Source organism: Lampris incognitus, chromosome 12 (genome assembly GCF_029633865.1).
Source record: "Lampris incognitus isolate fLamInc1 chromosome 12, fLamInc1.hap2, whole genome shotgun sequence".
Taxonomy (NCBI): Eukaryota; Metazoa; Chordata; class Actinopteri; order Lampriformes; family Lampridae; genus Lampris; species Lampris incognitus.
The window spans coordinates 53,351,636-53,364,206 of record NC_079222.1 but is presented as its reverse complement, the minus strand read 5'-3'; the positions used below and the strand labels follow the sequence as shown (position 1 = coordinate 53,364,206).

Below are 12,571 nucleotides of genomic sequence, written 5' to 3'. Positions count from 1 at the left end.
GCAGCATCTTGAATGAATTGAAGGTGAGAAAGAGCTGACTGACTGAGAACAGAAAAAAGCACTGCAGTAATCTAAATGGGAAGTTACAAAGGAATGGATTACTTTCTGAGTGTCCTGCTGAGAGAGGCTGATTTTGGAAATGTTACATGATAAAAACAGGACTGGGCCAACTGCTTTATGTGTTGCTCAAATTTTTAAGTACATGAAAAGAGAGCATGTTTTTTTTGGTTGAAAGTAATGGTTGAAAGTAAATGGTTAAAAGTAATGGTAGTTGTTTGTATCTTGATTATCGTGATGATCAAGGCTTTGGTACATTAACAGTTGAATTGATAAATGGAAAAAGTAAACAGTTGCATCCCTAGAAACAATAAATTCAATTAACTTAATTGTAGGCAAATGAAGAAAGGAAACTCACCCAATATCAGCGCCTCCACAGGTCATAGAGCAGATAGCACCAGGCAGGTTATTTTGTTCCAGTACCTTGGCTACAATTCTGAATAAATATGAACAAATATGCACAAAGATATGAGGCAAGCAAAAGCTTTCCTGTCGACAAGACAATATGTAATGTTTAAATAAAACTTCTATTATGTATTAAGTTCTTGCAGCTGTCAGAAACTTCTTGAGATATGGAACACTTACTTTGTTACAGCTACACTTGTGAGAGGGGTGGTGGGGGCTCCTTTCCTAAAGAAGAAAACTCTTTTTTAAACTAAGGACACACACGTACGTCCTCTGGTCATGGTATAACAATTCTATTGAACATTTTTCATGCATGTATAAATAATGATTCTTAGTGGTGAAATTATCACTATTAACACGTTTGTGGCAGTAGTACTATCTATTGTCTGCCACTTGCTAGTAATCCATATGGCCAGCAAAGTTGTAATAAACACCTGCAACCAGGTAGGCAAAGGTTGCAGTGAATAAACTGGTGTTGCACCTCATCGCCTCCGTTAGCCGGTAATGACCTGTTTTATATCAGTAAATACTCCAAAATCTGACCAAAAATAACCTCCCCAGCCATGCTGTCCGGTAGTAATTCCACCCAAAGAATGGAAAGTTTTGTTAAATCGATTTGACCCTCCAATCAAAAATATAGATCTTCAGAAATGGGTAAGCCTGTAGACGTATTGGGCGATTAAACAAATTAATTTTCGTTCTTATTTTGTCATATGGGCCTCAGGCACTCTGACTAGCTGACATGAGCTGCTGTAACCTAACTGCCATGTGAGCTGAGACGGCTACAAGTGCAGCAGAAAATAGCAAAACAGTCCACCTTTAATCAATGTTTTCTAATTTTCAATATTTTTATACTGGAGAAGCCATGGCTGTAAGCAACGCTCCCTTACTTTGCATTTCTTTTATGTTGATGTTTTCAGAATTCTGCTACGTTCTTTTTCCAATATGCATGGAAGCCAACTCGTGTTGTTATTTGAATATTTGATTAAATGGCAAAGAATTTTTCATGATTACCCTTTATAGTTCTGAACTGCCCAGTGACTTGTCACATATTTTCCCTTTTTTAGACGGTTTGACCATCCCAAAAATTGACCTCGAGGACCGACCACAGCTAGACAGAGAGATATCAACAGAGGAAGTGATACAAGTAATAAAATCCATGCACAGCAACAAAGCGCCGGGTCCGAATGGTTTTTCAATTGAAATGTATAAAGAATTGGTTACCAAGCTGGCACCGATACCTAACCTGTTGTATCAGGAAATTCTTAACCAACAGAAATCACACCAAACTATGACGCAGGCAATCGTATCAGTGTTGCTTAAAAAAGAAAACGCTCCCCTACTATGTGGCTCCTATCGCCCTGTAAGTTTGTTGAACTGGGACTACAAAATCCTCACAAAAAATCTTGGCCACCCGTATTAAAACTGTAGTACCAACGGTTGCTAACCCTGATCAAACCGGTTTTATACCAGGCAGGCAGTCATTCTATAACACCCGCCACCTATTTAATGTACTGTACACACCACACTCTGCAGAACAGACAGAAGCAGTGATTTCTTTAGACGCCGAGAAGGCATTCAATCGCGTGGAACGGCAATAGCTATTCGCTGTTCTAGAAAGGTTTGGCTTTCCTATAAAGGTTTGGCATTCCTAGCATGGGTTAAATACTATATTGTTCACTGACAGCCACATCGCAGACGAATAATATTATTTCTGATTATTTTTCACTTCATAGGGGCTGCAAACAGGGCTGCAGCCTCTCTCCTTAACTGTTCAATTTGGCGATCGAGCCACTTGCTACAACTGTTAGAGCAGAGGATGGCATTAAAGGTATCTCCCGAGGCTGTAAATCTCATAAGGTATCGCTTTATGCAGATGACCTGTTTTTATATATCTACTACTACTACTTTTGGCTTCTCCTGTTACGGTTCGCCACAGCGGATCATCCGTTTCCATTTCTTCCTGTCTTCTGCGTCTTCCTCTGTCACACCAGCCACCTGCATGTCTTCCCTCACCACATCCATAAACCTCCTCTTTGGCCTTCCTCTTCTCTTCTCTGGCAGCTCCATATTCAGCATCCTTCTCCCCATATACCCAGCATCTCTCCTCCACACATGTCCAAACCATCTCAATCTTGCCTCTCTTGCTTTGTCTCCAAACTGTCCAACTTGAGCGGTCCCTCTAATATAATCGTGCCTAATCCTATCCTTCTTCGTTACTCTTCAGTGAAAATCTTAGCAACTTTCAACTCTGCCACCTCCAGCTCCACCTCCTGTCTTTTCATCAGTGCCACTGTCTCCAAACCATACAACATAGCTGGTCTCACAACCATCTTGTAAACCTTCCATTTAACTCTTGCTGGTACCCCTCTGTCACAAATCACTCCTGACACTCTTCTCCACCCTGCCTGCACTCTCTTCTTCATATCTCTTCTGCACTCCCCGTTACTTTGGACAGTTGACCTGAAGTATTTAAACTCATATGCCTTCGTCACCTCCACTCCTTTCATGCTGACCTGTTTTTATATATATCCAACCCAATACAATCCATACCAAGACTATTACTTACCCTGGATAACTCTGATCACCCGTCAGGTTATACAGATAAACTATTCCACCTTTAGAAAAGCTCTGATATAAAATATGTAAACCCGCAAAAACTTCGCTTTGACCTAGAGTCCTTTCATGGACTTTACTGAAGTTTTTCCCTTTCATTGAATGTACTTTTAACCTGGTTGTAATTACAATATTTATACAGATGTATACTGTTGTCTTCAAAAACATAGTTATCATGTGGAATTGGAACAAGAAGTCCCTGTGTAGTCTTTTTTTCTTGAGCCTCTGGAGGGAGGGGGGGATTTCTACATATGTTCTTTGTTTTTTCTTCTTTTTTTAATTTAGTTGTTTGTGTATACTGTACATCTGTTCCAATGACTTGAAAGTCAGAAAATAAAGTTTTCCAAAAAAAAAAAAAAATTCATGAAAGATTGGGTCTAGTGACTTATGATATGAAAACCCCTACTAAACACTGATGTTTCCTAATGGCAGTTCTTTTGCGAAATTTCAGTTGGAATTCGTTAAAATAACATATTATACAGTGTCCTGCAAAAGTATTAAACCCCCCCGACAGTCATCACGAATTTCTGGATAAAAAAAGATACTCACACATCTGTTCCTGAAGAATATTGTTGTTGGGACCCATAAGCTCAACAGCATGTTCCCACAGCAAAAATAAGTTAGGTTTCACACACGCTAAGTTTCGTTGATAATCTTCGTATGTAAAAAATGCAGTTTTTTTTTCAAGGAATCTCTTAATTACACCAACACCACCTGCTGCTTTGTAGGTTGATGCCTGTTTAGGCAAAGGCTAGGAGAAGGTTACTCTGAATTCAAATCCCCGGGCACAGTCTACCCAGCTGTCAGTACCCGGAAAGGGTAAGTCAAGAGTAAACCATTCCCCGAGCGCTGCACGGCGGCTGCCCACTGCTCCTAGCTACACAGCTAGGATGGGTTAAACGCAGAGTGAATTTCATTGTATGTATGTACAAATGACAAATAAAGTGTATTCTGTACTCGCTGTTATTGTGGAGCACTGTTTTACTTACATGTGAAGTATTTATAAAAAAAAAAAGCTATTGAACCTCAGTCCAAGATCCATATTAATGACATGAAGACCTGAAAATGTATCACATTTGTTGATCCATATACACTACCGTTCAAAAGTTTGGGATCACCCAAACAATTTTGTGTTTTCCATGAAAAGTCACACTTATTCACCACCATATGTTGTGAAATGAATAGAAAATAGAGTCAAGACATTGACAAGGTTAGAAATAATGATTTGTATTTGAAATAAGATTTTTTTTACATCAAACTTTGCTTTCGTCAAAGAATCCTCCATTTGCAGCAATTACAGCATTGCAGACCTTTGGCATTCTAGCTGTTAATTTGTTGAGGTAATCTGGAGAAATTGCACCCCACGCTTCCAGAAGCAGCTCCCACAAGTTGGATTGGTTGGATGGGCACTTCTTGCGTACCATACGGTCAAGCTGCTCCCACAACAGCTCAATGGGGTTCAGATCTGGTGACTGCGCTGGCCACTCCATTACCGATAGAATACCAGCTGCCTGCTTCTGCTCTAAATAGTTCTTGCACAATTTGGAGGTGTGTTCAGGGTCATTGTCCTGTTGTAGGATGAAATTGGCTCCAATCAAGCGCTGTCCACTGGGTATGGCATGGCGTTGCAAAATGGAGTGATAGCCTTCCTTATTCAGAATCCCTTTTACCCTGTACAAATCTCCCACCTTACCAGCACCAAAGCAACCCCAGACCATCACATTACCTCCACCATGCTTAACAGATGGCGTCAGGCATTCTTCCAGCATCTTTTCATTTGTTCTGCGTCTCACAAACGTTCTTCTTTGTGATCCAAACACCTCAAACTTGGATTCATCCGTCCACAACACTTTTTTCCAGTCTTCCTCTGTCCAATGTCTGTGTTCTTTTGCCCATCTTAATCTTTTCTTTTATTGGTCAGTCTCAGATATGGCTTTTTCTTTGCCACTGCCCTGAAGCCCAGAATCCCGCAGCCACCTCTTCACTGTAGATGTTGACACTGGTGTTTTGCCGGTACTATTTAATGAAGATGCCAGTTGGGGACCTGTGAGGCGTCTGTTTCTCAAACTAGAGACTCTAATGTACTTATCTTCTTGCTCAGTTGTGCAACGCGGCCTCCCACTTCTTTTTCTACTCTGGTTAGAGCCTGTTTGTGCTGTCCTCTGAAGGGAGTAGTACACACCGGTGTAGGAAATCTTCAATTTCTTAGCAATTTCTCGCATGGAATAGCCTTCATTTCTAAGAACAAGAATAGACTGTCGAGTTTCAGATGAAAGTTCTCTTTTTCTGGCCATTTTGAGCGTTTAATTGACCCCACAAATGTGATGCTCCAGAAACTCAATCTGCTCAAAGGAAGGTCAGTTTTGTAGCTTCTGTAACGAGCTAAACTGTTTTCAGATGTGTGAACATGATTGCACAAGGGTTTTCTAATCATCAGTTAGCCTTCTGAGCCAATGAGCAAACACATTGTACCATTAGAACACTGGAGTGATAGTTGCTTGAAATGGGCCTCTATACACCTATGTAGATTTTGCACCAAAAACCAGACATTTGCAGCTAGAATAGTCATTTACCACATTAGCAATGTATAGAGTGTATTTCTTTAAAGTTAAGACTAGTTTAAAGTTATCTTCATTGAAAAGTACAGTGCTTTTCCTTCAAAAATATGGACATTTCAATGTGATCCCAAACTTTTGAACGGTAGTGTATATGTAAAAAAAACTTAGTTACACAAACATTGATTTTGTGTGCACTGCTTTACTTAAGGGTGAAGTGTTTAGCTGTGATTGGCTGATGCGGACTGAATGGATTTTTGTGAATCAGAATAAAGCCATAAGAGCAGCCAGAGAGACAGGTTTCTGTCATATTACATGTACTTGATGGATACCTTTCGGCATATAATGGGAATTTCAACAAATGGTGTGGGAGGATGGTGGCGCGGATTTGCATTTGCAGCGGCCTCACCCAATGGCGATTATGCAGTGTCTTTGTCCATGTCTAAGTTTGTGTTGTCGTATGAAGTTTTTATTTTGATCGTCGATTTCGCTTGGATAGGAGAGCTGGCACTGGATCGGCTGAGAGAGCTCGGTCTGCTGCGTCCTGTGGGCTCGAGGAGGAGGCAAGCGGGACAGACTAAGCTAACTGCTAGCCAACGGCCCTGCCTGAGAGGAAACACCAAGGTGGTCTGGCGGCGGCCTCGCCTAGCGTCAACTGTGCAGTGCAGGGATGGAAATTAGCACCCGCTACACGCCAAATGCGGGTGGATTTGCGTATTGGCGGGTGAATTTGCTCAACCTACCAGCCATGGTGGCGGGTAAAGAAAAGTAGCAATTTGTGACGTCCTGAATCGCGAATCTGCCTTATTTCCCCCCCTATGACCCGCCCTACTCTGCCTCTGATTGGCTAGTACTTGTTGCCATTGTTGGTTAGCCAATCAGAGGCAGAGTATAGGGATGCTTGTCTTGCAAGTCTGCTAATTCACACAGACACTTTCGAGGATGAGGAGAGAGCCAGAAAACACAACGTGGCGTCACATCGCAGGGGTGAAGAGGTCTGCAGAGAAAACGTCCCAGGAGGAGACACGGGTTAAAGAGGTGAAGACGAAACGAAAACGTTCTTTTAATGAGAAGTGGAGAATAACTGACAAGGGAGACAGAGAGTCCCGTGATTGGTTAGTTTACGAGGAGGCAAGCCAGACAATGTTCTGTTGGGTATGTCGTCAGCACGCTTCGGATGCCGACAAGACAGCTAACAGTTTCATTATTGGGACTAAAAACCTAAAATTGGAAGCCATAAAAGACCATGAATCATCCAAATGCCACATCCATGTAATAAAGATAGTACAGGGAGAATCGGCCCCACAGGATACCGCTGCCATGAAGGCACTAAACAGCCTGAAGACGGCCCAGTTGGAGAAGAGGAGCCTACTGTTTAGAAATGCCCACGCCATCGCCAGAAAAGGAAGGCCACTTACACATTACGTGTGGCAATGCAAGTAAATCGTAATTTTTAAAAAATCTATTCACTAACGTTAGATGAAGTGTTGAATTAAGGTCAGAATATAGCTGTCATGTAATGCCATTAGCTAGCTAACGTTACGTGTAGTTAGCAAGTAAATCGTCATTTACTAACGTTAGATGAAGTGTTGAATTAAGACCCAAACTGACACAATCCCTTCTACTTGTTACAGTCTTGGTTTATGTAATAGTAAAGGGAATTTTGGTGGCACTGATACACTGGTTATTTTTTGACAAATATGTTAAATGTTTTAAAGGTAGTGTACACAATTTTGAAAACCATAGAAGAGTAAACTAGATTTTGAAAATAGTACTTTAAGAGTTTAAATATTTAAAATAGCCTATTGCTTGAACATTGTAGATCTTGTTTTATTATTTTTCACATGCAGTTACACTGCCGGTTAAAACAAGAAAGTGGCTGGTAAAAAAATTGAGTGGCTGGTAGATTTTGGAATCCACCAGCCACAGTGGCAGGTGGACAAAAAAGTTAATTTCCATCCCTGGTGCAGTGCTTTTGCCTGCCTATGCGTTTGTGTCGTCGTGTGGAGTGCGGGGGAGGTGTGTCGAAGGTGTCTGGCTGGAGAGCTAGCTTTGGATTGGCTGAGGGAGCCTGGTCTGCTGCATCCGATGGGCCCAAGGACCACAGCCCCTGCCTGGAGCTGCGCCTGAAGAGGTAACACCGATGGCGGTCTGACAGGACATGGAAGTGGGGCAGGCTAAGTTAACTGCTAGCCCATGCAGACCGGCAGTTCCAACAGTCATCCTAGCTGGTGTTCGTTCTCTGGACGGTGGAGTTTTTGGACCGTGTTGTACTGAGTGGACTGTGTTGTTGGCTGTTTTTCCTTTGTTCTCTATGTTTTTGTAGGTTTTCGGATATGTGTTTTTGCCTTTTGTGTTGCACTGCTGTGGGCTGGGGGAAACGGCATTTCATTTCTTTTGTGTACGTACTAGCACATAAAATGAAATGACAAATAAAATGTTCCTGATTCCTGAAACGGCGTGAAAAGAAAGTAACCTAGAGCAGCTTTATGGTGAATATGTGTTCGTGTCTGTGGTGGGTTTTCTCCGGGTGCTCCAGTTTCCCCCACCATCAAAAAGACATACAATGATTACAGATCTACGCTTTGAGTAGGATTATGAATTAACTTTTCTACAGGATAAAGTGATAGGAAAGGAAAACATTAGTTTTCCTTTTGTCTAGGTGATTGCAGTTCACAGATCTTAATCTTAATCCTTACCAGAGGCAGACGTTACCACAGATGAGAGCAACAGCATTGTTCCAGCCAAAGACCGCCACAGGGAAGTTGAAGGCGGTGATTATGCCAACTAGACCCACAGGGTTCCACTGTTCAATCAAGACATGGCCTGGTCCTTGAAAAGACACAAACATCAATTACTAATTTGTAGTAACACCAGCTTCACTGTATCAGATGTGACATTTTCACTTTGAACTGTATAAATAACATCTCAAGTAAACAAAAAACTAATTTCTGACAATGCATGAAGTTGGAAAACTAAACTCTTTCCTCACTGTCAGGGGGAAAGAAGTGGCTGGTGACTCCACATGTTTCGGAGGAGACATGTGGATAGTCTGCAGCCCTCCCTGGATCGGCACAAGGGGTGGAGCAGCAACTGGGACAGCTCAGAAGAGTGGCGTAATTAGCCGGCTCCAATTGGGGAGGAAAAGGGGGGCGGGGGGGGGGGGACAATACAGATCTGCTCTGTATCTGGTCTGTCTTGAGTCTGCCTCTGGGGAAAAAAAGTCATGTGCATTTAAATTTTTGGTAACCCTTTATTTTAGGGGGTCAGAAATTACCTAGTAATTTCCTAGTAATAAGGTGGTAATTATCACATAATTTCTTAGAAATAAGGTTGAAATTACCTTGTAAGTTCCTAGTAATAAGGTGGTAGTTTTTACATGTAATTTTACAGCTAACCCTAATCCTAACCCTAAACCCTAACCCCAACCCTAACCCTAACCCAAATTACAAGGTAATTTCAACCTTATTTCTACGAAATTACCTGATAATTACCACCTTATTACTAGGTAATTTCCGACCCCCTAAAATAAAGTACCACTTTTTTTTTCCAAGAGGATGGCACTTAATTCAGCTTCTGCTGTTCAGCATGAGTTTGGTTCTCAGTGTACATAGATGGACAATAGTCAATCACCACATTATTTCAAGGACAAGCCACATGTCAGAAGAGAGAGTGAATCAAAACTTACTTTCTGAAGGAAGGATGGGACCACCGATCATTCTAGACAGGCCGACAGCATATTCACAGATATCAACGTATTCCTGCACCTCTCCGACTCCCTCCAGATAGATCTTTCCCATCTCCAAGGACACCTGGAAAGAGCAGGAACATGTACACTCTGGGAAAATTATGGCACTCATGAGGCTTTCTACAGCTTGTTAACAGCCATGCAACAAATCATGCCGCTCATTCTAATCCAACCAGTTTGAAATGCCAGAGCTGAAGAAATTAACTTTCAGTTTCACATCTTTCCCTTGGTAACTTTCAACAACAGTTGAAGTGTCATTCATGCATGACAGCAAAGTTAAAAAAATCTGTCTTGATATTTCAAGAGTGAATATTATTTCTTCAAATGCCTCAGCCAAAACGTATGCTAGAGATTTTAATTTACTGTGTAGAGATCAGAAACCTGAGAGCTCCAGGGCTGTGCGATATGACCACAATCTCATATCCCGACGGGTCATTTCAATCCAGATAAAGATACATATCTAGATATAACGCATTTTCTATAAATTCAAGGCCCATTTGCTCGTGTGTGTGTGTGTGTGTCTGTCTGTCCGCGGCTAATTTCACAAACTACTGGACCCATCAGCCTAAATGTTTTTGTGAACAGTTATGACTGTAAATGGAAAAGCTCTTACGGTTGTGGGGATTCAAAACCTTCAGAAAACGTTTGTTGTCACTATCGCTATTGCTTCATTCACTCTCTAGCTCGCTCAACCCATGCTGCTCTCTTTCGCTGGTGCGCATACATGCGTGACTCAAATTAACTGTAATGGACTTGTAGCTTATTTTACTACCACCTAGTGTTAAATTCAGGTAGTGCAGTTTTCGCCCAGTACTTATATGTCGTAAGTGACACAAAGTTGTATTCTTCTTCTTTTCCTGTTAGTATGGCTCTGTTTTACCAGAGTGAAAGTGCAGTTTTATCAGCATCCATCCTACTTTCTTTTTCTTTTTTGGCCTTTTATGTGGCAATGCCAGTCAGTATAATTTAATATATTTCTGAGTGTCTATTTTGTTAGTTTGTTGTCATTAGAAAGACTTTGTTGGCATGTGCAACCTGTAGCTGACTGAGTATGGGTAAGATGGCAGATGGAGGTACATTTACATTACTTTGTATCACATATTAATTTTAAGTGAATAACTTGTTTACTCAACAAGGGTTTATTTATTCCCCTGTTAAAAGTTTGTTTTTAAGGAGTTGTTCGTTATCCGATGCGAGGATCTAAGGACAGGATGTTGTGTTGCTGTAAAGCCCCTTGAGGCAAATTTGTAATTTGTGATATTGGGCTAGACAAATAAAATTGACTTAACTTGACACTTGCAAGAATGTTTGCCTGTAGGAGAAAAATTAATATTCTAAATCCAATACAGTACTCGTAATTCTTGGTGAGAACCAATATTTGCTTGTATATTTTTTGGCTCTTTGTAGTTTCACACTCTCATATTAAACCTGTCCAAATACAACACGTTGGTCTGTTCCTTAGATGAAGAGTATGAGGAAGAGTTTAGCTGACTGCAAATCTTAATACAGGACACAGTTGACAATTAGGTCTGAGCAGAACAGTGAAATGGCTGCACTCTGCGAGGGACTGGAAGTCAGCAACTGATGGCAACAGCTTCACACAGTAAACGTTTGCCAAACAAATCCTCCAATCTTCACTGACGTCAGTCTATCCCACATCATGGAAAACATGGAGAGCACAGAGGTTACAGAACAAAATAAAGAGGAGACCAGGTCACTTGCCGCCCAATCTAAAAAATCTTCCAGATCTTCAGGAAAGCTGAGCACCAGATCATCAGTGCGATCATCAGCATCAACCAGGGCCAGTATGGTAGCAGCCCAGGCAAGAGCATAAGCACAGGCTGCTAAAGCTACAGCAGCATTTGCACAAAAAGAAATTGAAATTTAAGTTAAAAAGGCTTGCCAAGAAGCAATGCTCAATGCAATTCAATGACAGAGGGAAGCTGAAGCAAAAGCAGAAGTAATGGAATCTGCTACCTTTGGAAACAAACCTAATGCAAAAGGTCAGTGAATATGTCCTTCTGCACTCCAGCACCGAGCCTGTTAGAAAAATTACAGATATGCATGTGTTGCATGAAGACGTCACAATTTCACACCAGCTATTGTAGCCTATGAGGCAGTTCAAGCCAGCTTATTCTAGTGGAATAGAGGTGCAGTTTGGCTTCTCACCAGGGGATGTTAGAGCATCAATTAAGAGCGAAGATACAGGTAAACAGCAACACTGTTATTTATCTAATAAGCCATATCATCAACGGATGCACAATCCACAACCTACTGCCAATAACATCACAGCCACTGAGCTTGCAAGGTTTCTAGCAAAGAGCCAGTTGGTAACAGAAGAGTTTACCAAGTTTGATGACAAACCTGAAAACTGTCTAAGCTGGAAGTCTACCTTTCAAAATTCCATCAGTGTATGAATGTGTGTGTGAATGGATGAATGTCAGACATACATTGTAAAAGCGCTTTGAGTGGTTGGTAGATTGGAAAAGTGCTATAGAAATGCAGTCCATTTACCAATTACCATGTAACATAGCATAACTGGGTCTCACAGCCAGCGAAGAAGTAAGCATGCTTATTAAGTGTCTGGGCCCCGAGTCAGCAGAGTATGCTCGGAGAATTAAGAGAGTCAACAGCCGTCAACCATCTCTTGGGTTGGGAATGATCTGGTCCCGACCAGAAGAATGTTATGGTTCTCCCGAGGCAATAGAGGTCACTGTTCACGAAATTAGAGAATTTCCCAAAACTAAGCAGCAAAGACCATCTCAAGCTTTGTGAACTGGGAGATTTTTTGCTTTAAGTGGAGTTTTTTGACATGTTCAATGTCAATAACACACCCGAGCCATACCAATGAAGATCTGTGCTGGGGTCATGGAAACATCAGACAGAAGAGCACGTGGCTTCACTGTGGAATCCACTGATAAGGAAATTAGACTCTCTTCCCACACTCATTGAGTGTAGTGTTATTCCCAACTACCGGGAGGAAATACATACCCCTGAAGCAGCTTTGCATCACCAACATCTGAGGCCAATAGCTGAACAGATACCACCTCTGGACCCAGATGCAGAAATTCTACTTCTCATCAGGCCTGCTCAACTGAGCGTTCACAAGATGAGGAAGCATTTCAGTGGGAAACACAATGACCCATATGCAAAGAAACTGGACATGGTCTGGGTCATTGTAGGTGACGTG

The 12,571-nt window shown here is 41.6% G+C and overlaps 1 protein-coding gene across 1 annotated transcript in view; it reads right to left on the bottom strand.

Annotated features, from left to right (window-relative positions):
- The window catches only part of aldh7a1 (aldehyde dehydrogenase 7 family, member A1), a 49,199-nt gene that overhangs the window by 14,036 nt on the left and 22,592 nt on the right, over positions 1 to 12,571 (bottom strand). The window contains exons 5-8 of the mRNA XM_056290491.1: positions 9,322 to 9,445; positions 8,333 to 8,465; positions 643 to 687; positions 416 to 493 (exon numbers count right to left, since the gene is read on the bottom strand). Coding sequence (XP_056146466.1) covers positions 416 to 493; positions 643 to 687; positions 8,333 to 8,465; positions 9,322 to 9,445 — 380 coding nt within the window. The remainder of the gene's footprint in view (positions 1 to 415; positions 494 to 642; positions 688 to 8,332; positions 8,466 to 9,321; positions 9,446 to 12,571) is intronic.